The sequence below is a fragment of the Oncorhynchus gorbuscha genome, linkage group LG07, assembly GCF_021184085.1.
Source record: "Oncorhynchus gorbuscha isolate QuinsamMale2020 ecotype Even-year linkage group LG07, OgorEven_v1.0, whole genome shotgun sequence".
NCBI lineage: Eukaryota > Metazoa > Chordata > Actinopteri > Salmoniformes > Salmonidae > Oncorhynchus > Oncorhynchus gorbuscha.
This window is the reverse complement of record NC_060179.1, coordinates 49,194,458-49,215,572: the sequence shown is the minus strand read 5'-3', so window position 1 is coordinate 49,215,572 and position 21,115 is coordinate 49,194,458. Positions and strand designations below refer to the sequence as shown.

The 21,115-nt window shown below is 42.9% G+C and overlaps 1 protein-coding gene across 1 annotated transcript; it reads right to left on the bottom strand.

Moving 5' to 3' along the window:
- Nucleotides 1-833: 833 nt before the first annotated feature.
- Nucleotides 834-10,852, bottom strand: LOC124039239 (meteorin-like). Its single transcript, XM_046355149.1, has 4 exons — nt 10,526-10,852; nt 9,333-9,769; nt 4,166-4,225; nt 834-2,863 (listed from the first exon to the last, which is right to left on the bottom strand). The coding sequence occupies exons 1-4, from the start codon at nt 10,624-10,626 to the stop codon at nt 2,550-2,552; spliced, it is 912 nt and encodes a 303-aa protein (XP_046211105.1). The 5' UTR covers nt 10,627-10,852; the 3' UTR covers nt 834-2,549.
- Nucleotides 10,853-21,115: the final 10,263 nt, after the last annotated feature.

The following is a 21,115-nucleotide window of genomic DNA, read 5'->3' as shown; positions in this document are numbered from 1 at the left end:
TTGTTTAATCATTATGGGGTATTGTGTGTAGATAGATGAGGGGGAAAAACGATTTAATCAATTTTAGAATAAGGTTTTAACATAACAAAATGACTTAATTTAAGACACTGTGTTCAGTCTTGCTTTCTGTTGGTTGAGAGGGGAGTATATAACCCTTTAAACCTGGCTGACTGGCATGAGGACAGAGTGAGCGACTGCGGCATCTCCATTCCTCCCAGCCCGCTCCGAACACTGCTCCCTTAATGGTAATGTATTGCTTCCTGAAAGTGGGTGTCAGAGCACAACCCAAATTCCAACCGTCCTTTTCTCCCTCCCTCCCTGCAACCCGTTAGGTCTGTTTGCACCCCTCTAAATCGCTTTCATTCAAGCAATTCATTTTGGGCCCTTTAGAGATCAGGATTAAGGACACTTATAGTGACTTAACATTGTTAGTATTTCTCCCACATATATCCAAGGGACAACTGAGAGGTTGTGGTTTGAAATTGGGCCTTGTTTTTCAACCATGGTCATCTGTAGTCTCAGTTAGCCTAATGTTTTAAAGATGTGTGCATGAGAGAGAGAGAGAACTATAACTATATAACTTTACTATAAAAAAAAAGTTAGTGGAAGAAGCAACCAAGAAAAATCCATGAGATTCAAATGGGCTTTTCAGACTTTGTCACAGACAACATAAACACTCCACAATAATGAAAAATGCCCCCCCCCCCCCCCCTCCATAAGTAGATTGTTTTAGATGTTCTTATTTACATATTAACATTCACATTGGTATGAACACAAAAATCACACAGAAACAGATTGACAATATCAGCAGACATGGCAGTATTGCGTATTTCTTTTTATATACCACTTCAGCACATTACGTTAATTTGATATTAATCGCTTCCTTCATCGATTAGTGCACATAAGACGTGACATCTTTTGATGACCAGAATTGCCAAACAGACCTGTTTTGTCCCCCTCGTAACTTATCCCAGACATACTTACTGCTTACCCCAAAACTGGTATAAAGACTGTTACGCAAATACATTGAATATTGCTTGAAGAATTCAGTATTGATATTTGGACAAAATTGCTTGAGGTTTCCACGGCTCAACATGGTGATCAACATTTCGGACACATGCTTGTGAAAATTAGATCGCTACTGCAACTCTTTCTGCCAGCTTTGAGACATATTCCATTGGACTTTTACAGAGGGGAATATTGCTGTTGTGGGACTACAACTGTTGACAAACAAAAAATGTCCTCAAACTCCCATTAATACAGTAACAATGACATAAATCTGGGCCAGTAGGCCTTACAGCATCTCAATATCAAGACATCCGTTTTGTTAGAATTTTGCAGACAGCTTTCTTAGGCTTACAGATGGCAATTTTTTTATGTGGAAAATGGGTATGAATGACTACAAAATGGCTACAATGGGAAACACTACTGCAAAATAATTATATTCAACTGGAAAAACAGTTTCAAATTAAAATAAATCAGCATATAAAACTTTTCAAACAAACTGAGATAACAATGAAATCTTGGAAGTCAGCAGCATCATAAAAACTTCATTAAATATTCATGCAGGGTTCTAAAAGGGCAGAATTGCCCTGTGTGTACCTTGAGATTATTTTTCTCTGAGTTGACTAATGTTGTGAAAGTGCTTACAGCACTAGAGCGAAGTGAGCTTTGAACCTTCTACACTAGCGCTAACATGTGCCAGCCCTAGCCTAGCATGAAGATGTGCTAGCAATATCTGTACATATATTATGTTCTGATCACAACTCTTCTATGCTACATAAAATCAGCTTTTCATTTTGGTTTTCAGTGCTTGCAGCATCAAGACTTTCCAGATCATTCCCTTAGTGCAAATTACGATAAAAAAATATATATAAAATTGAAAAAGAGAAATCCCCTCCCTAATCTCCAATAAAGAATCGTAACACTAAGAATAGTCCACCATTGTTTGTTTCAACTACACATTTGTGCAAACATCTTGGACACAAAATGGTAGATTTCCCAAACAAAAAACATTGAATAAAATGAGTGGCCATTTTGAAGACTACCATAGAAGAACACCACAGCCTTGTGGTTAATTACTGGAATAGCAATTGTGTAACTTCTAAAACAGATCAACTTCACCACATAATTTTTCACATAGTTTCCTGAGTTTAAAAGACAAAGTCACACTCAATAGCTTTGAATCCATGCCTGACAAATTGTTGCTCATTGTTACGAAAAGCTCTTCTGACAATTCCGAATAAGCATATTGGCATCCGGAAAATGTGTCCCGTGCCAAATTATTTAATCTCATCTAGTCCCCACGGTGTTCTTCATATTGCCACAGGACTGCATATTGCACTGTGAATGTTGCTATGAATGAGGAGTTGGGCATGGACAGTCCTTTGGGGAAGACTAAGAAGCTACACCATCGGGTGAGCTTCCATCTTCCTCACCTTTCACTCAGAGGTTTTGCAAACCAGAGGACAGGTTGATTGAGTTAAGGCTGTATTGTGAGGCAAGCCCTATTACAGGGAAGTAGTCAGCCGAGATTTGGGGTGGTCTGCTCAGTCCACAGCCAGTTCACAGGGTAGCTGCTGGACCAACTTGGCCTGAGTGTAGGCCTGGAGGAAGTCCTTGTAGCGGGGCGCGCAGCCCAGCCACGCTTCGCCGAAGTGTAGGCGGCCGGTGAAGAGGAAGCTTCCTGCCCCGGGCCGGACACCACACTGCAGCAGGGTCCTGATCTCGCCTGAGAGGGTCAGGCGGCCTGTCCCGGTGAACAGGGCATATTTCTGGCGAAATACTCGGGTGGTGCTGACCTTTATTACCGCCGCCCGTAACTCGCTGTCCTCATCCACCGCCTCGATGTTACCACGCACCACTGTGGGGGAGAAGAGACACCAGTTAGTCACAAGCTCTTATTTATTAGTTTGTAACAGCAGTTACAAATATAAAGATCATAATTCAACAAAATGTTGACTAAGTTGGAGGAAATATATTTGAATTAATGTACTTTTTTTTTCACCTTCTAAAAACATTTTTGAAACTGCTGGGAAACCAGTCATGTTTTCGCTGTAAAAAAACAGCTGAAGTAATAAAGAAGTAACTAGGATCCTAGCCCATCAGAGGCTAATGTTAATTAGAGTCAGTTAAATGAGTATTGGAGAACTTCCTGGAACAGTTCCATAATCCCGGCATAATTCAGCCCAATTATGTCTGAATTAGAGCCATGTGGATTAGTCCACTGCACTGTCTCGGGGGGGTGGGGTTGGGATTAGTCCACTACAGTATCTCGAGAAGGGGGGTTAGGGAAACTTCAGGGCACTGGAGGAAAAAGTTGTTCAGTTTCACCTCTGCATATTTCTGGGGGATGAGAATTTGGATCACTGTCAGCCCAACCTTAGAGCTGGGGTACCCTGACTTTAAGATGAGTCGACAACCGATTTGTAGTTCCTGAATCGTGACACAAAATTATAACTTTTTTTGGTTGAAACTGATTGGCTTTTCTAGCCATTTTGTATTGAAGTAAATGAAGTTTGAATTGGGGTAGAAAATGCAGTGACACAAAACTGTAGAGGTGGGACCAAGTCACTATTATTCGAGTCACATGGAAGTCAAAGTCCGAGTCTCCAATGACATTAAGCTCAATATGCACATGTAAAGCTCAGTATCTTCCGTTTTGAAAATGCATCACCATTTATGGCTGTAATGACACGCCACATTTGCGCAGCGATTGTTTGAGAACCACTGATCGATATAGAGAATAGATTTGTGAATAGATTTGCTGTACAGCTATTGGATCAGGTGAAGCGCAAAATGTCAAATTGTAGAGAGCGGATCGCCATAAATCTTCAGACGATGCAGCTTTCAAAGACTCGACCACTATTGGTTGACCTGTCATGATATATTGCTTGTTTGATTTTTTTTGCTCTTGAAGTGCCACAAAATAAGTGACAAACCCTGGCCAGATAATTTCAAGTCATCAGTCTCAAGTCAAAGTCCCATCTTGAGGCTCCAAGTCAAGTTATTTTATTCGGTATCAAGTTGAGTCTCAAGTCATCCAATTTGTAACTCCAGTCCAAGTCATGTGACTCGAGTCCACACCCCTGTCAAACTGTTCCTTGCCTGGCATGTTATAACGGCAGCCCGGACAACAACAGGAGGTTGTAAAAGAGGAGCTCACCAAAGTCACTGGTGCAGACAGCCATAAGGAGCTCTGTGTTGTTACAGGGTCTGCAGGCACCTGGGGAGAGAGGGGAAAGAAAGAACCAGTCAGTTGGAGCTCCACTAATCAAACAATGCCACTTCCATCCACTCTTCGCCTACTCCCTTGTTTGAGATTGTAAATCACATAAAACCAAAAAGTAGGTATGACATGGTTAAGTTATTATATTTCAAAGCTTTATGTAAAAAAAATATAAAAAAAGTTGAGCTTTAACCTATCCTGTTGCACACATAAAGGACACAAAAAAAGGGTGGAGATGAGCTTATAAAGAAGATCAAATGCTCTGGAGGCGGGATATGAATAGCCAGAACAAACCACCATGCAGAGAGATACACACAGCAGTGTTCAGACAGTGGCTACTTTTGCGGTTCGGAGAGGAAGGCCAGTGAAACTTAAAAAGGTGTGAGACTCCACTGGCCCCAAACGTTTTTAAAGCCAAATGAAATCAGCCACCCTACCTCCCACCTAGATCCTGCTAGGGTGTCTGCACCCACACCTCATCAAAGACAACCAGACAGGGCCAAGAGAGGAGGGTGGAGAACTTTAAAGGATTTAAATGGGCAGAGCACCACTTCTACACTTTTTCAGAAAGCACTTCCTTGCTAGGTGTTGTGACGGCTTCATTCACAGCCAGTGGCGTGTATTTGTGGATGCCAAGCGAAGCCAGGCTCCCCCCCCCAAAAAAAATGTATTGGTCAAATTTCGTCTCATTGTGTTTTCATAATATTCCTTCAATTCGCAATTGGTTGTATCTTACTGGAGATGTCATCCAAGAGATGGAAACAGCACCTCTCTGTAGATATGTGTAGATATTCTGGACAAAAATAGTGGGACATGTTGCCGCCGAAGCATTTTGATTGATTGATGCCAGCAAGTATTTGGCCTCAGTTGATACGTTTGTTTATAAATAATTAGCCAATCAGCATTGAGCTGAGCTCAATGGTTGGTGGTTCTGGTGCAGCAAAAGGCCCACATAGGGAGGCAAAATAGTTGTCCTGAAGTACCTAGCTAGCTAAAAATCTGCCATGGATGGACTTGGTGTTTTTACTTATTCTCCAAACTGGCCAATGATTATAACTGCTATTCTGATCTAAACATAAATGAATTCCTTTTGCCACTGACTTGAGACGATTGAAGTTCAATATGTAGCAGGCTCACGTTAACTAACAAGCTAACTTAGCTGGTTCATTGTTGCACATGCGAGAAAGTTACGCTAGCAAGCCCCCTAGGGCATAAAAAAAGTGTACACTACTGTATGACAGTCAGACCCTTGTGCCAACATGAAAGCAAGGAGGATGGCATTGGTGTTCATCTAGTCCACAAGTAGGGTATGTCAACATGTTTTTTCTACTTAGCAACACTGGACTAAAAAGTTGATATCTTTAAGTTTGTTTACACTGTATTCGGCTAATCATATACAATATATATAGCCTTGCTGATTTGATGCGGTCAAGCAACCATCCCTCATCACTGTCAAACGCTCCCTAAAAAACTTCAGCGAGCAGGCCTTTCTAATTGACCTGGCCCGGGTATCCTGTAATGATATTGACCTCATTCCGTCAGTAGATGATGCCTGGTTATTCTATAAAAGGTGCTTTCCTCACCATCTTAAATAAGCATGCCCCATTCAAAGAAAAACAGAACCAGGAACAGATATAGCCCCCACAATATGTAACTTTTCAGGGAAGTTAATAACCAATATATACAGGCAGTTAGGAAAGCTAAGGCTAGCTTTTTCAAACAGAAATTTGCAAACTGCAGCACTAACTCCAAAAAGTTCTGGGACACTGTATAGTCCATGGCGAATAAGAGCACCTCCTCCCAGCTGCCCACTGCACTGAGAACAGGAAACACTGTCACCACCGATAAATCCACAATAATTGATCATTTCAAAAGCATTTTTCTACAGCTGACCATGCTTTCCACCTGGCTACCCCGGTCAACAGCCCTGCACCCCTCACTGCAACTTGCCTAATCCTCCCCCATTTCTCCTTCACCCAAATCCAGCTGATGTTCTGAAAGAGCTGCAAAATCTGGACACATACAAATCAGCAGAGCTAGACAATATGGACCCTCTCTTCCTAAAAGTATCCACTGAAATTGTTGCAACCCCTATTACTAGCTTGTTTAACCTCTCTTTCTTATCGTCCGAGATCCCCAAAGATTGGAAAGCTGCCGCAGTCACCCCCTTCTTCAAAGGGGTAGACACTCAAGACCCAAACTGCTACAGACCTATATCTATCCTACCCTGCCTTAAGGTCTTCGAAAGCCAAGTTAACAAACAGATTACAGACGATTTAGAATCGCACTTCTCCGCTATGCAATCTGGTTTCCGAGCTGGTCATAGCTACGCTCAAGCTCCTAAACGACCAAGGTCCTAAATTACCGCCATCGATAAGAGACAATACTGTGCAGCTGTATTCATCGACCTGTCCAATCACCACATTCTTACCGGCAGACTCAACAGCCTTGATTTCTCAAATGAATACCTTGCCTGGTTCACCAACTACTTCTGACAGAGTTCAGTGTGTCAAATCGGAGGACCTCTGGCAGTCTATGGGGTACCACAGGGTTCAATCCTCGGCCGACTCCTTTCTCTGTATACATCAATGATGTCGCTCTTGTTGCTGGTGATTCTCTGATCCACCTCTATGCACCATTCTGTATACTTCTAGCCCTTCTTTGGACACTGTTAACTAACCTCCAGATGAGCTTCAATGCCATACACCCCCCTTCAGTGGCCTCCAACTGCTCTTAAATGCTCTTTCGCTGCCCACACCTACACACTCATCCAGCATCACTACTTTGGACAGTTCTGACTTAGAATATGTGGACAACTATAAATACCTAGGTGTCTGGCTGGACTACAAACTCCCCTTCCAGACTCAGATTAAGAATCTCCAATCCAAAATTAAATCTAGAATTGGCTTCCTATTTTGCAAAAAAGCATCCTTCACTCATGCTGCCAAACATGTGGGGCGGCAGGGTAGCCTAGTGGTTAGGACATTGGACTAGTAACCGAAAGGCAGTTAACCCACTGTTCCCAGGCAGTCATTGAAAATAAGAATTTGTTCTTAACTGACTTGCCTAGTAAAATAAAGCTAAAAAAAAAATAGCCTTGTAAAACTGACTATCCTACCGAGCCTTGACTTTGGCGATGTCCTTTACAAAATAGCCTCTAACACTCTACTCAGCAAATTGGATGCAGTCTATCACAGTGCCATATGTTTTGTCACCAAAGCCCCATATACTACCCACCATTGCAACCTGTATGCTCTCGTTGGCTGGCCCTCGCTTCATTTCCGTCGTAAAATCCACTCGCCTTTCCTTACATTTCTCTGCTGCCAATGACTGGAACGAACTACAAAAAAAACACTGAAGCTAGAGACTCATATCTCCCTCACTAGCTTTAAGCACCAGCTGTCAGAGCAGCTCAGATCACTGCACATAGCCAATCTGTAAATAGCCCATCCAACTACCTCATCACCATATTGTTATTTACTAAGCTCCTTTGCACCCCAGTAAATGCTACTTGCACACTCATCTATTACACCAGTGTTTAATTTGCCATTCTGTAATAATTTCACCATTATGGCCTATTTATTGCGTCACACCCCTTATCCTACCTCATTTGCACACACTGTATATAGACTTTCTCTATTGTATTATTGACTGTATGTTTATTCCATGTGTAACAACTCTGTCGTTGTCAGTGTCGCACTGCTCTGCTTTATCTTGGCCAGGTCGCAATTGTAAACCAGAACTTGTTCTCAACTAGCCTACCTGGTTAAAAAAAAAAATATTAAAAAAAAAAAAGTTGAAATGGTGCTGGAATAGCAGAGGCAGTGCTCCTGTTTTCTTTGTGTTGACTTGCTGTAACTGTTAGAAACATTAACTTTACACGACCTACAACATGGTTAAGCAACTGTTTTACATGCAATATTTGCTTTATGGACTTCACCAGATGCACGTTGCTCACCGGTTTTGTGATGAAACAAAGGTGTGTGTGGATGAATTTATTCCACCAATGTGTGACTTGTCTTTTTGTTGTCTCTGCCTTATTGTCCATCACGGTGGTGTATGAATGGATGGGTTATAGATGGGTTATAGATGGGTTATAGATGGGTTATAGAGCAAACAACGCAATTATCACAAAATAGGTTTTTTCCTGGCTTGACTTCCCCAGTGATTTTACCCACACACCACTACCAAACCCTGGCTTCATTGAATTGACTGCATTGTACAAAAACACCCTGGCATTTGTTTTGGCCTTGCAAGTTGCTGGCCTTGCAAGTTCCAAGAAGTACAACCCCCGACCCACCTAGTTGCCCCCTCCACACATTCCTCTTCTTAGTGAAAATGTCTGATAAATGACATTCCTGCTTCCTCCCTGGCCCATAGAGAACCTCCCCACATGCCCAACCAGAATAACTGTGTGTGTGTAGACTCTAGAGTGGGGGGGGGGGGGGGTGTATTCCTAGAACCAAGCCTCTTTAAAGAGGGGCCGCTCAACAAAAGAGGGGAGCATCTCAGCTGGGGCAGAGGTCTCCCTGTCGCCAAGGCAATGGCAGTAATCTCAGAACACTCTCCATTGAAAGGAGCTGTAAACTCTGGAGAGAAGGCTCCACATACTGAGCTTTTGTCCCCCCCCTAACACTCCCCCTCCTCTCTCCATTCGCCCTCAAATCAAAACCAGGGGACAGGGCCTGTAGGCCTATGCTTCCAGGGAAACTAGAGGACACTTCCCCCACTCTACTCTGCCTGGACACTGAGAAAACAGAAAATAAACACCAAAAAGCAGGTCTGTTTGTACGGAAACATCTTTAGGGGGGGGGTTTGACGAAATATAATGGAATATGACTCAGAGACGCACACAAAGAGAAATACAGGAAATATGTGGGGGAGAGGAGAACTGAATCATCGAATCTGAGCTAAATCAAATTCTAAAAGTTGTTTGTAAGGCCCATCGACTATCAAGGAGCATATTCAAACACTATTTTCCTTGCTTTGCGTTGAGAGAAATCTTTATAGGTCACGCTTTTATGTTTATCCATTTCAGCCCAAATTACACTTCCATGACCCAGACTGATCCAACATGGCTGCCTCCCTCCTAGGTCCAACTCACCTTCATTACTGCTGACGGGGTTTGAGTCGAGTGACAGGCGCACAGTCCAATCCCCTCTCAGCTCGTAGCGGAAAGATGCAATGCGGCGGCTGATGTCCTGGTGGGGAGTGGCCTGGAGGAAGAGGGCCACCTTCTCGCCGGGCAGGCGGCTGAAGCAGCGCACCCGTGTTGGGGGCGACTCCTCCAGACGGTCCCCTACCAGGAGCTCCAGGACCCCATCTCTCTCCAAGTAGAGCTGGGCCCCGTGGAAGTGCTCGGAGGGCTTGACGCAGGCCGTGATCAGGCCCGAGCTGCTTCCCCCAGGCCCCACTGCCGCAGAGGGCAACCTGGGGGACAGGGTGAGGCGGAGCGCCCCCTTAGGATAAAGCCAGTCCAGAGCACCCTCAGAACAGTGGAGGGAGATCTGCTCCACACTGCCTTGCTGCTGGGACAAACCACTGTGGGATGGAAAGATGGAGGGAGAGAAAGGAGATAGTTATACAAGTGGACTTCTATGACCTCCAAGTCAAACAGACTAGACCTCAGAAGTTGTCCTCTTGAAAATTGGAGTCACCAATATACCGCTTGTAAGGAAATTGCACTAAACCTTGCAGGATATGTGGTTTTGGTGTAGGGCTTTAGATGTGGGGGAAACTTGAGGGACTGAGGGAGAGCTTGCAACATCAAAGAAATCGGGCTAAAATGAATGACAGATTAACCTTTCAAGCCTGCGATTTTGCATGGAGTGCATTTCACTCATTTTAAGTGCATCGTTTGAAAACTATTAAAACATTCTTTCAAAATGCACATTGAACTGAGGTTTCCATTCGCAGAAAAAAAAGGAGAAAAAAAGGAGTGCCGCCTATTGGTCACCGAAGGACCGCGTCTGTGCCATGTGGAATTAACATTTTTTTTTTAAATCATAGAGTGTTATGCTGTTAAACTATCTCACTCTGCAAGACTGTAACCCCAAAGCGCGCGTGATACTTTGTTGCAAAGGCACTGGAAACATTTAATTGCCCCCAACAACTGTCTGGTCTTGATCCCATTAACGTCTGATAATTGACCACCAAAGCTGAACGGAAGTCTTCAAGTACATTCAGAATGAATAAAAAAGCAATTTTATTTTGCACCTTCCTACATTTGAGAAAAAAATCTGAAGTTTGCCATAAAACAAATCAAACTTGAATAAATCGTTATGAAGTGATACTTGCCTCCCCCTCCAGCTGCATTGGTCTTCGGAATAACTGGACAGAGCGCAGTCAACAATGGGTAAGAGTAGGATCCAAACTTTGTAAATCCAAGAAATAGCCATTTCCTTCAGTACGTGCTACAAATGAGAAAAACGTAAATGTTCCAAAGATGCAGGCCCTTCAACCTTTAAGCATGGGAATCTCCACCATCCCCTATCTAAGCAAATTGTATTTTGCTGTTCTTGGCAACCTCCATAGCACGGTACCCTCCTCTTCTTGCTGATTTCCAGCTACAGTTTTAAAGGAGTGTCCCTACCTCTATTCTGACTCACTGATCCTCGTGCATAAAGAGAGGAGTCATATGAAGGTTTTGTCTTTGAGCAGAAGTTGGCCGACCAATCAGAGTTGGAGAGGATCAACTTTAAACCACTCACACGATAGAGGGGGAGGAGTGTGCTTTGTTGCATGTGACAGAAGAAGAATGATCTATCAGTATGCAATAATAAACTGTTGGCAATAGATAAGAGGCATTTACCATTGTGTCAAACAAGCGTGCGCAAAGTAGGACTATAATGGATTGCTTGGGCAGAAATAGGAGTTCGGTATGATAACCCAATCTGACCTCCTTTGTTGAAATGTGAGGTCTCTATGTCCTCGTATTTTCTCTGACAGATAATAAGCAAAATCACAGAAAACATATTTTATCAGGGTGAGTGAATATATTGGCTTGAATGTTCTTGACAATATAGGACGACATGTGTTGGATCCCACCTCCTCAAAAGTAGAAGAAACCACTCAGTGGAAAACAATGATTTCATCATGAACAAGAAGAGGTTTAGACACAAATGTTAGAAGCACAAGCAAGACTGAGAAAGAAAATTTAACCTAGAGACAGAACGGTGTGGACGGAGCAGAGACGTTTTCCTTATTGTGCTAATGCTAACTAAGGACTTAGAAAGGTTTAACTCCTTGGTTAGCTTCATCCGTTACTCATAGCTAACTTGTGACAAGACCCATGACCATGAAGTTGATGAAGAGGAGATGGATGGTGTACCCGCTGGGTGCTGTGCCCTCTGCCCTCCCCCAGCTGGGGTTCTCTTTCATGTGGCAGTATTATAACCTCATCAAACATTATTTTGTACTCGTATCCCCATCCATCTTCCTGGACTGAAACAGTGACTTTGAATGTAGGTATATATGTTATATTATATAATTATAAATGATATATTATATACAGTACCAGTCAAAAAGTTTGGACACACCTACTCATTCAAGGGTTTTTTCTTTATTTTTTCTTATTTTCTACATTGTAGAATAATACTACAAAATAACAGATATGGAATCATGTAGTAACCAAAAAAGTGTTAAACAAATTAAAACATATTTTAAATTCTTCAAAGTAGCCCCCTTTACCTTGATGACAGATTTGTACACTCTTGGCATTCTCTCAACCAGCTTCATGGGGAATGCTTTTCCAACAGTCTTCAATCAGTTCCCACATATAATGAGCAGCGATCCAACTCATCCCAAACCATCTCAATTGGGTTGAGGTCGGGTGATTGTGAAGTCCAGGTCATCTGATGCAGCACTCCATCACTGTTCTTGGTCAAATAGTCCTTACACAGCCTGGAGGTGTGTTGGGTCATTGTCCTGTTGAAAAACAAATTATGGTGCCACTAAGCGCAACCCAGATGGGATATGTATCGCTGCAAAATGCTGTGGTAGCCATGTTGGTTAAGTGTGCCTTAAATTCTAAGTAAATCGCTGACAGTGTCACCAGCAAAGCACCATGACACCTCCTCCTCCATGCTTCACGGCGGGAGCCACACATGCGGAGATCATCCGTACACCTATTCTGCGTCTCACAAAGACACGGCATTTGGAACCAAAAATCTCCAATTTGGACTCATCAGACCAAATGACACCTGTCCAATGTCCATTGCTCATGTTTCTTGGCCCAAGCAAGTCTCTTCTTATGATTGTTGTCCTTTAGTAGTGTTTGCTTTGCAGCAATTGAACATGAAGGCCTAATTCATGCAGTCTCCTCTGAACAGGTAGCCAAGTGGTTAGGGTGGCAGGTAGCCTAGTGGTTAGAGTGTTGGGCCAGTAACCAAAAGGTTGCTAGATTGAATCCCCGAGCTGACAAGGTAAAAATGTGTTTCTCTGCCCCTGAACAAGGCAGTTAACCCACTGTTCCTAACTTGTTACTGTTATTAACTGAGTTGCCTAGTTATATAAAGATGAAATAAAAACAGTTGATGTTGAGATGTGTCTATTACTTGAACTCTGTGAAAAATGTATTTTGGCTACAATTTCTGAGGCTGGTAACTCTAATGAACTTATCCTCTGCAGCAAACGTAACTCTGGGTCTTCCTTTCCTGTGGAGGTCCTCATGAGAGCCAGTTTCATCATAGCGCTTGATGGTTTTGAAGAAACGTTCAAAGTTCTTGAAATTTTCCGCTTTGACTGACCTTCATGTCTTAAAGTAATGATAGACTGTTGATTATCTCTACTTATTTGAGCTGTTCTTGCCATAAAATGGACATTTTACCAAATAGCGCTATCTTCTGTATAGCACCCCTACCTTGTCACACAACACAACTGATTGGCTAACAATTTTTAAGAATAAAATAAATTCCACAAATTAACTTTTAACGAGGCACACCTGTTAATTGAAATGCATTCCAAGTGACTACTTCATGAAGCTGGTTGAGAGAATGCCAAGAGTGTGCAAAGCTGTTATCAAGGCAAAGGCTAGCTTTCAAGAACCTAAAATATAAAATACATTTAGATTTGTTTAACACTTTTTTGGTTACTACATGATTCTATATGTGTTCATAGATTTGATGTCTTCGCTATTATTCTACACTGTATAAAATAGTTACAAAAATGGAATGAGTAGGTGTGTCAACTTTTGACTGATACTGTACGTATGTGTGTGTGTGTGTGCATGCTTCTGTTTCTCTCTGCAATGTGTGTGTTTTATACGGCCTATGGTGTGTGTGTCTACATGCATTTCTGCGTGTGTTGAAAAGCAGGAAAAGGCCTTCTTCTGATTTGAGTTATGACAATGCCTCAGACACCATTGTCTCTGTAAGGACAGAGCTGTTTTCGCCCTGGGGCAATTCAAAGATCAGCATTTCAAGGAAACAGAGGAAACCGTAAGAGTCAATGACAATGACAATATTAATATATTAGTGGCTAAACTTAGTCATGGGCACTATTGCTATGAATATGCATTCATTTGCACATTGTGCATCCTGCACACAAACAAATGAATACATACACTGTACAGTACATGCATATCCATAAAATCAATGATTTCCACAGTGACCATACGTATATATCCCAACCAGAAATCATGGATTACAGGCAACATCCGACTGAGCTAAAGGTAAGAGCTGCCGCTTTCAAGCAGCGGGACACTTATCCGGATGCTTATAAGAAATCCCTCTAAGGCCTCCGATGGACAATCAAACAGGCAAAGCATCAATACAGGACAAAGATCGAATACTACTATTTGATGTTTGTCGGATGTGGCAGGGCTTGCAAATCACTGATTGCAAAAGGAAACCCAGCCACGAGCAGCTCAGTGACACAAGCCTATCAGATGAGCGAAATGCCTTCTATGCTGGCTTCGAGGTAAGCCATACTGAACCATGCATGAGAGCGGATGGTGAGGGTAGGAAACAACACATCCATCACATTGACCCTCAACACAGGGGCCCCTCAGGGGAACGTGCTTAGTCCCCTCTTGTACACCCTGTTCACACACGACATGGCCGTCACACGACTCCAACCCCATTATTCATTTTGCCAACGACACGACAATGCTAGGCCTGATCACCGACGATGATGAGACAGCGACCTGGCAGTTGGTGCCAGTACAACAAACTCTCCCTCAACGTCATCAAGGCAAAAGAGCTGAACGAGGACTACAGGAAACAGAGGGCCGAGCAAGCCCCCATTCACATCGACGAGGCTGTAGTGGAGATAGTTGAGAGCTTCACGTTCCTCGATGTCCACATCCTTAAGCACCTATCATGGTCCAAACACACAAACACAGTCGTGAAGAGGGCACGACAATGCCTCTTCCCCCTCAGGAGGCTGAAAAGATTTGACATGGGCCCTCAGATCCTCAAAAAGTTCTACATTGAGAGCATCTTGACTGGCTGTATCACCGCTTGGTATGGAAACTGCTTGGTATCCGCCCGCAAGACGCTACAGAGTGTAGTGGGTACGGCCCAGTACATCACTGGGGCCGAGCTCCCTGCCATCCAGGACCTCTATACTAGGCGTGTCAGAGGAAGGCTCTATAAATTGTCAGACTCCAGCGACCCAAGTCATGGACTTCTCTCTGCTACCGCATGGCAAAGCTGTACTGGAGTGCCAAGTCTGGGACCAAAAGGCTCCTGAACAGCTTCTAGCCTTAAGACTGAACAGTTGATCAAATGGCTACTCTGACTATTTGTATTGACATACTATTTTTTGTTGTTGCACTGATTCTCTTGCACTGCACTATGCACACTCACTGGACTCTACCCACACACTCACATATACTACACTGACACTCCAACGCACGCACACACACACACACACACAATCCTGATTAACTAGTCACTTTTGACCAAACCTACATGTCCATATTACCTCAATCCCCCAGGACATTGACTCCATACTTTACTCCTTCTATATAGCTTTTGTTTTGGTGCAAATGTTCTTACTTTTTAACTTTGCATTGTTGGGAAAGGGCTCGTAAGTAAGCATTTCATGGTGAAGTCTACACGTTGTATTTTTGCCGTTCCAGTTTACACCTGCAGTTCAGCACACAGCATAGTTTCAGAGAACAGAGAGGATGCATTTGCCAATTTAGGGAGTAGTCAGCGGTGTGTGTGAGTGTGTAAGTATTGTAGATTGTCCTCATTCTTAGCACAATGTGATCATTGATTACAAAACAAAGGTTTGTTAGTTCCCATGCTTCAAACAGTGAACCAGATTTTCTCTGTTGTAGAGTTTACTCATCTTCTCATGAGTCTGTGTTCACAGTATTCTCACTGGCTTGTGAATGCAGTATCTTTAAATACTGTCCTTCTGAGACATGGTGTGATGAAAGAAACATACAGGAACTCAAATCCTTCTGTTCACCTGATTTAGAATTCCTCACAATCAAATGTAGACCGCATTATCTTCCAAGAGAATTCTCTTCGATTATAATCACAGCCGTATATATCCCCCCCAAGCAGACACATCGATGGCTCTGAACAAACTTTATTTAACTCTTTGCAAACTGGAAACCATTTATCCGGAGGCTGCATTCATTGTAGCTGGGGATTTTAACAAAGCTAATCTGAAAACAAGACTCCCTAAATTTTATCAGCATATCGATTGCGCAACCAGGGGTGGTAAAACCTTGGATCATTGTTACTCTAACTTCCGCAACGCATATAAGGACCTGCCCCGCCCCCCTTTCGGAAAAGCTGACCACGACTCCATTTTGTTGATCCCTGCCTACAGGCAGAAACGTAAACAAGAGGCTCCCACGCTGAGGTCTGTCCAACGCTGGTCCGACCAAGCGGACTCCACACTCCAAGACTGCTTCCATCACGTGGACTGGGACATGTTTCGTATTGCGTCAGATAAAAATATTGACGAATACGCTGATTCGGTGTGCGAGTTCATTAGAACGTGCGTTGAAGATGTCGTTCCCATAGCAACGATAAAAACATTCCCTAACCAGAAACCGTGGATTGATGGCAGCATTCGCGTGAAACTGAAAGCGCGAACCACTGCTTTTAATCAGGGCAAGGTGTCTGGCAACATGACCGAATACAAACAGTGCAGCTATTCCCTCCGCAAGGCTATTAAACAAGCTAAGCGTCAGTACAGAGACAAAGTAGAATCTCAATTCAACGGCTCAGACACAAGAGGCATGTGGCAGGGTCTACAGTCAATCACGGACGACAAGAAGAAACCCAGACCAGTCACGGACCAGGATGTCTTGCTCCCAGGCAGACTAAATAACTTTTTTGCCCGCTTTGAGGACAATACAGTGCCACTGACACGGCCTGCAACGACAACATGCGGTCTCTCCTTCACTGCAGCCGAGGTGAGTAAGACATTTAAACGTGTTAACCCTCGCAAGGCTGCAGGCCCAGACGGCATCCCCAGCCGCGCCCTCAGAGCATGCGCAGACCAGCTGGCCGGTGTGTTTACGGACATATTCAATCAATCCCTATACCAGTCTGCTGTTCCCACATGCTTCAAGAGGGCCACCATTGTTCCTGTTCCCAAGAAAGCTAAGGTAACTGAGCTAAACGACTACCGCCCCGTAGCACTCACTTCCGTCATCATGAAGTGCTTTGAGAGACTAGTCAAGGACCATATCACCTCCACCCTACCTGACACCCTAGACCCACTCCAATTTGCTTACCGCCCCAATAGGTCCACAGACGATGCAATCTCAACCACACTGCACACTGCCCTAACCCACCTGGACAAGAGGAATACCTATGTGAGAATGCTGTTCATCGACTACAGCTCGGCATTCAACACCATAGTACCCTCCAAGCTCGTCATCAAGCTCAAGACCCTGGGTCTCGACCCCGCCCTGTGCAACTGGGTACTGGACTTCCTGACGGGCTGCCCCCAGGTGGTGAGGGTAGGCAACAACATCTCCTCCCCGCTGATCCTCAACACGGGGGCCCCACAAGGGTGCGTTCTGAGCCCTCTCCTGTACTCCCTGTTCACCCATGACTGCGTGGCCACGCACGCCTCCAACTCAATCATCAAGTTTGCGGACGACACAACAGTGGTAGGCTTGATTACCAACAACGACGAGACGGCCTACAGGGAGGAGGTGAGGGCCCGCGGAGTGTGGTGTCAGGAAAATAACCTCACGCTCAACGTCAACAAAACTAAGGAGATGATTGTGGACTTCAGGAAACAGCAGAGGGAACACCCCCCTATCCACATCGATGGAACAGTAGTGGAGAGGGTAGCAAGTTTTAAGTTCCTCGGCATACACATCACAGACAAACTGAATTGGTCCACTCACACTGACAGCGTCGTGAAGAAGGCGCAGCAGCGCCTCTTCAACCTCAGGAGGCTGAAGAAATTCGGCTTGCCACCAAAAGCACTCACAAACTTCTACAGATGCACAATCGAGAGCATCCTGGCGGTCTGTATCACCGCCTGGTACGGCAACTGCTCCGCCCTCAACCGTAAGGCTCTCCAGAGGGTAGTGAGGTCTGCACAACGCATCACCGGGGGCAAACTACCTGCCCTCCAGGACACCTACACCACCCAAGCTACTGCCTGTTCACCCCGCTATCATCCAGAAGGCGAGGTCAGTACAGGTGCATCAAAGCTGGGACTGAGAGACTGAAAAACAGCTTCTACCTCAAGGCCCCCAGACTGTTAAACAGCCACCACTAACATTGAGTGGCTGCTGCCAACACACTGTCATTGACACTGACCCAACTCCAGCCACTCTAATAATGGGAATTGATGGGAAATTATGTAAATATATCACTAGCGACTTTAAACAATGCTACCTTATATAATGTTACTTACCCTACATTATTCATCTCATATGCATACGTATATACTTTACTCTACATCATCGACTGCATCCTTATGTAATACATGTATCACTAGCCACTTTAACTATGCCACTTTGTTTACTTTGTCTACATACTCATCTCATATGTATATACTGTACTCGATACCATCTACTGTATGCTGCTCTGTACCATCACTCATTCATATATCCTTATGTACATATTCTTTATCCCCTTACACTGTGTATAAGACAGTAGTTTTGGAATTGTTAGTTAGATTACTTGTTGGTTATCACTGCATTGTCGGAACTAGAAGCACAAGCATTTCGCTACACTCACATTAACATCTGCTAACCATGTGTATGTGACATTTTTTTATTTTTTTTGATTTGACTATGACACTTTGCATGTGTATATTAAACACTGTGTATATTTATTTGGTATATGTATGCCTCTCTCTCTGTGTATGTGTGTATGTCCATACTTGTGTGTGTGCACTTTGTGTATTTACAGTGCATACAGAAAGTATTCAGACCCCTTGACTTTATCCACATTTTGTTACGTCACAGCCTTATTCTAAAATGGATTAAAAAGAGAACACAAGAACACATTGACCTCCATCATTCCTAAATGGAAGAAGTTTGGGTCTGAATACTTATGTAGATGTGATATTTAATTTTTAAAAATTAAATATATCTGCAAAAAAATCTAATAACCTGTTTTTCTTTGTCATTATGGATATTGTGTGTAGATTGATGAGGAACATTTTTAATTTAATCCATTTTAGAATAAGGCTGTAAAGTAACAAAATGTGGAAATGCACTGTATATTTTAATGCAGTCATCTCCATTTTCATTTGAAGCATCTTTTTTTATACGTCATTTGTTTGTATCAATTGCAAAGATGTTGACAACTTTGTATTTGTAGTAAACTTTGTTCTGAAGTTATTGGCGCTCCCAGAGAGGCTGCTCTTTGGTAATATGAATGATCTGATTTAAGGTGGTCTTGGTTCCCATAATTTCATACGAAGGGAAAAGCTACACATTACACTGCATCTACTTCTCTGTGTACTTTACTTTTAACACAACTGAAAGTATTTGACTTATAACCACACAGGTCTGTCACCCACTGGTACCACAACAGAGCCTATTATATGTGTGGGTTTTTTTTTCTTTCATTTTTACCTTTATTTAACTAGGCAAGTCAGTTAAGAACAACTTCTTATTTACAATGACGGCCTAGGAACAGTGGGTTAACTGCCTGTTCAAGGGGCAGAACGACAGATTTGTACCTTGTCAGATCGGGGGTTTAAACTTGCAACCTTCCGGTTACTAGTCCAACACTCTAACCACTAGGCTACCCTGCCGCCCCTGCTGTTTCTCTGTGGTTGTGGTGTGAAGGTCCTTGTCACATTACTCCCTCGTCACAGCACCCTATCACTATCTGAGCAATGCAACTGATCATTATCTAAAGATTTAGACTGACTAAAAACATTTGTTTCTGGGGTTGAGAGTAGGTCAAATGGAATTTAATATCTTGCACTTAATGCACTCTGTGTAGATAGTTTCTATACATATTACTACCAGTGCTTTTGTCGTTCCCCAACCCCCTCCAAGTCATCTAGCTGTCTTGTTTTGGAGGGAAACATTGGAGGGAACATGGATTTTATTACTTGAATTTAATAAAACCTAAATAAAAATCGAACCAACAGGGATAGGAGAGTGAACTGATAGTCATTATTTTTTATGTTTTAAGCTGTAAGAAAGAAAGGAATGCAATTTGAAACCTATTTGTCCTTTGTTTAAGATATGTATTTATTTTTTAAGTATGCGATCGATTAATATTGATAAACCTTCACAAATTGATTACCAAATCTTCTATCCTGAGAGAGAGAGGGGGGGTGATCTCCAACTCTCTCTACCACAAGCAAGATAGTTTCAAATTAAATTAAACTTAACCAACTGCAGCATCAAAACCTTATACTTGAAAGATTATTGGATGTATACAATATATACAATACAATTAACAAGTGCATAATTTAGACTACATGACTAAAAGTATGTGGACACCTGCTCGTTGAACATCTCATTCCAAAATCATGGGCATTAATATAGAGTTGGACCCCCCTTTGCTGCTATAACTGCCTCCACTCTTCTGGGAAGGCTTTCCACTTGAAGTTGGAACTAGTTCTTCCACAACGATCTCCATTTAACAATAACAGCACTTACAGTTGACCAGGGAAGCTCTGGCAGGGCAGAAATTTGACAAACGGACTTGTTCGAAAGGTGGCATCCTATGATGGTTACACATGGAAAGTCACTGAGCACTTCAGTAAGGCCATTCTACTGCCAATGTTTGTCTATGGAGATCGCATGGCTGTGTGCTCGATTTTATACACTTGTCTGCAATGGGTGTGGCTGAAATAGCCGAATCCACTAATTTGAAGGGGTGTCCACACACTTTTGTATATACAGTACATTCAGAAAGTATTCAGACCACTTCCCTTTTTTTTAAATGTTATGTTACAGCCTTATTCTAAAATGGATTAAATAATGTTTTCCTCATCCGTCTACACACAATACTCCCTAATGACAAAGTGAAAACAGGTTTCAGAATTTTTTGAAAATGTATAAAACATTTTAGATCCATTTTTGTACATTTGAATGTCATGGTAGTAGATCCCACAGTAGTAGGGCATCTATTCTGTCCTTGCTTTAGCTTTTGAGTGAGCGAGCGAATGAGAGAAAAAGAGACTGGTGGCTTTCTGTGATTTTAGAGGATGGCTGACATTTTACATGCTCCTAACCAACTGTGCTATTTTTTTTGTTTTTTTTTGCATTGTTTGTAACTTATTACTTTACTTATTTTGTACATAATGTTGCTGCTACTTATGAACAAAAATAACTTCTGGACATCAGAACAGCAATTACTCACCAAGAACTGGAAGAGGCTTTTTCCTTTAACGAGTCCGACTAGAAGGATATACAGCTTTCCCGGGAACAGGCCCAAATCCCCGTCATTTGCGTGAAGAAAAGACGAAAGAAAAGGGGGC

Excerpts from the sequence above, each read along its gene's own strand:
- LOC124039239 (XM_046355149.1), bottom strand. The coding sequence starts at position 10,626 with ATGGCTATTTCTTGGATTTACAAAGTTTGGATCCTACTCTTACCCATT. Across the intron at positions 4,226-9,332 it reads CCCCGTCAGCAGTAATGAAG|GTGCCTGCAGACCCTGTAAC; the intron begins GTGAGTTGGACC and ends CTCTCTCCCCAG. Across the intron at positions 2,864-4,165 it reads TGTCTGCACCAGTGACTTTG|TGGTGCGTGGTAACATCGAG; the intron begins GTGAGCTCCTCT and ends TCTCCCCCACAG.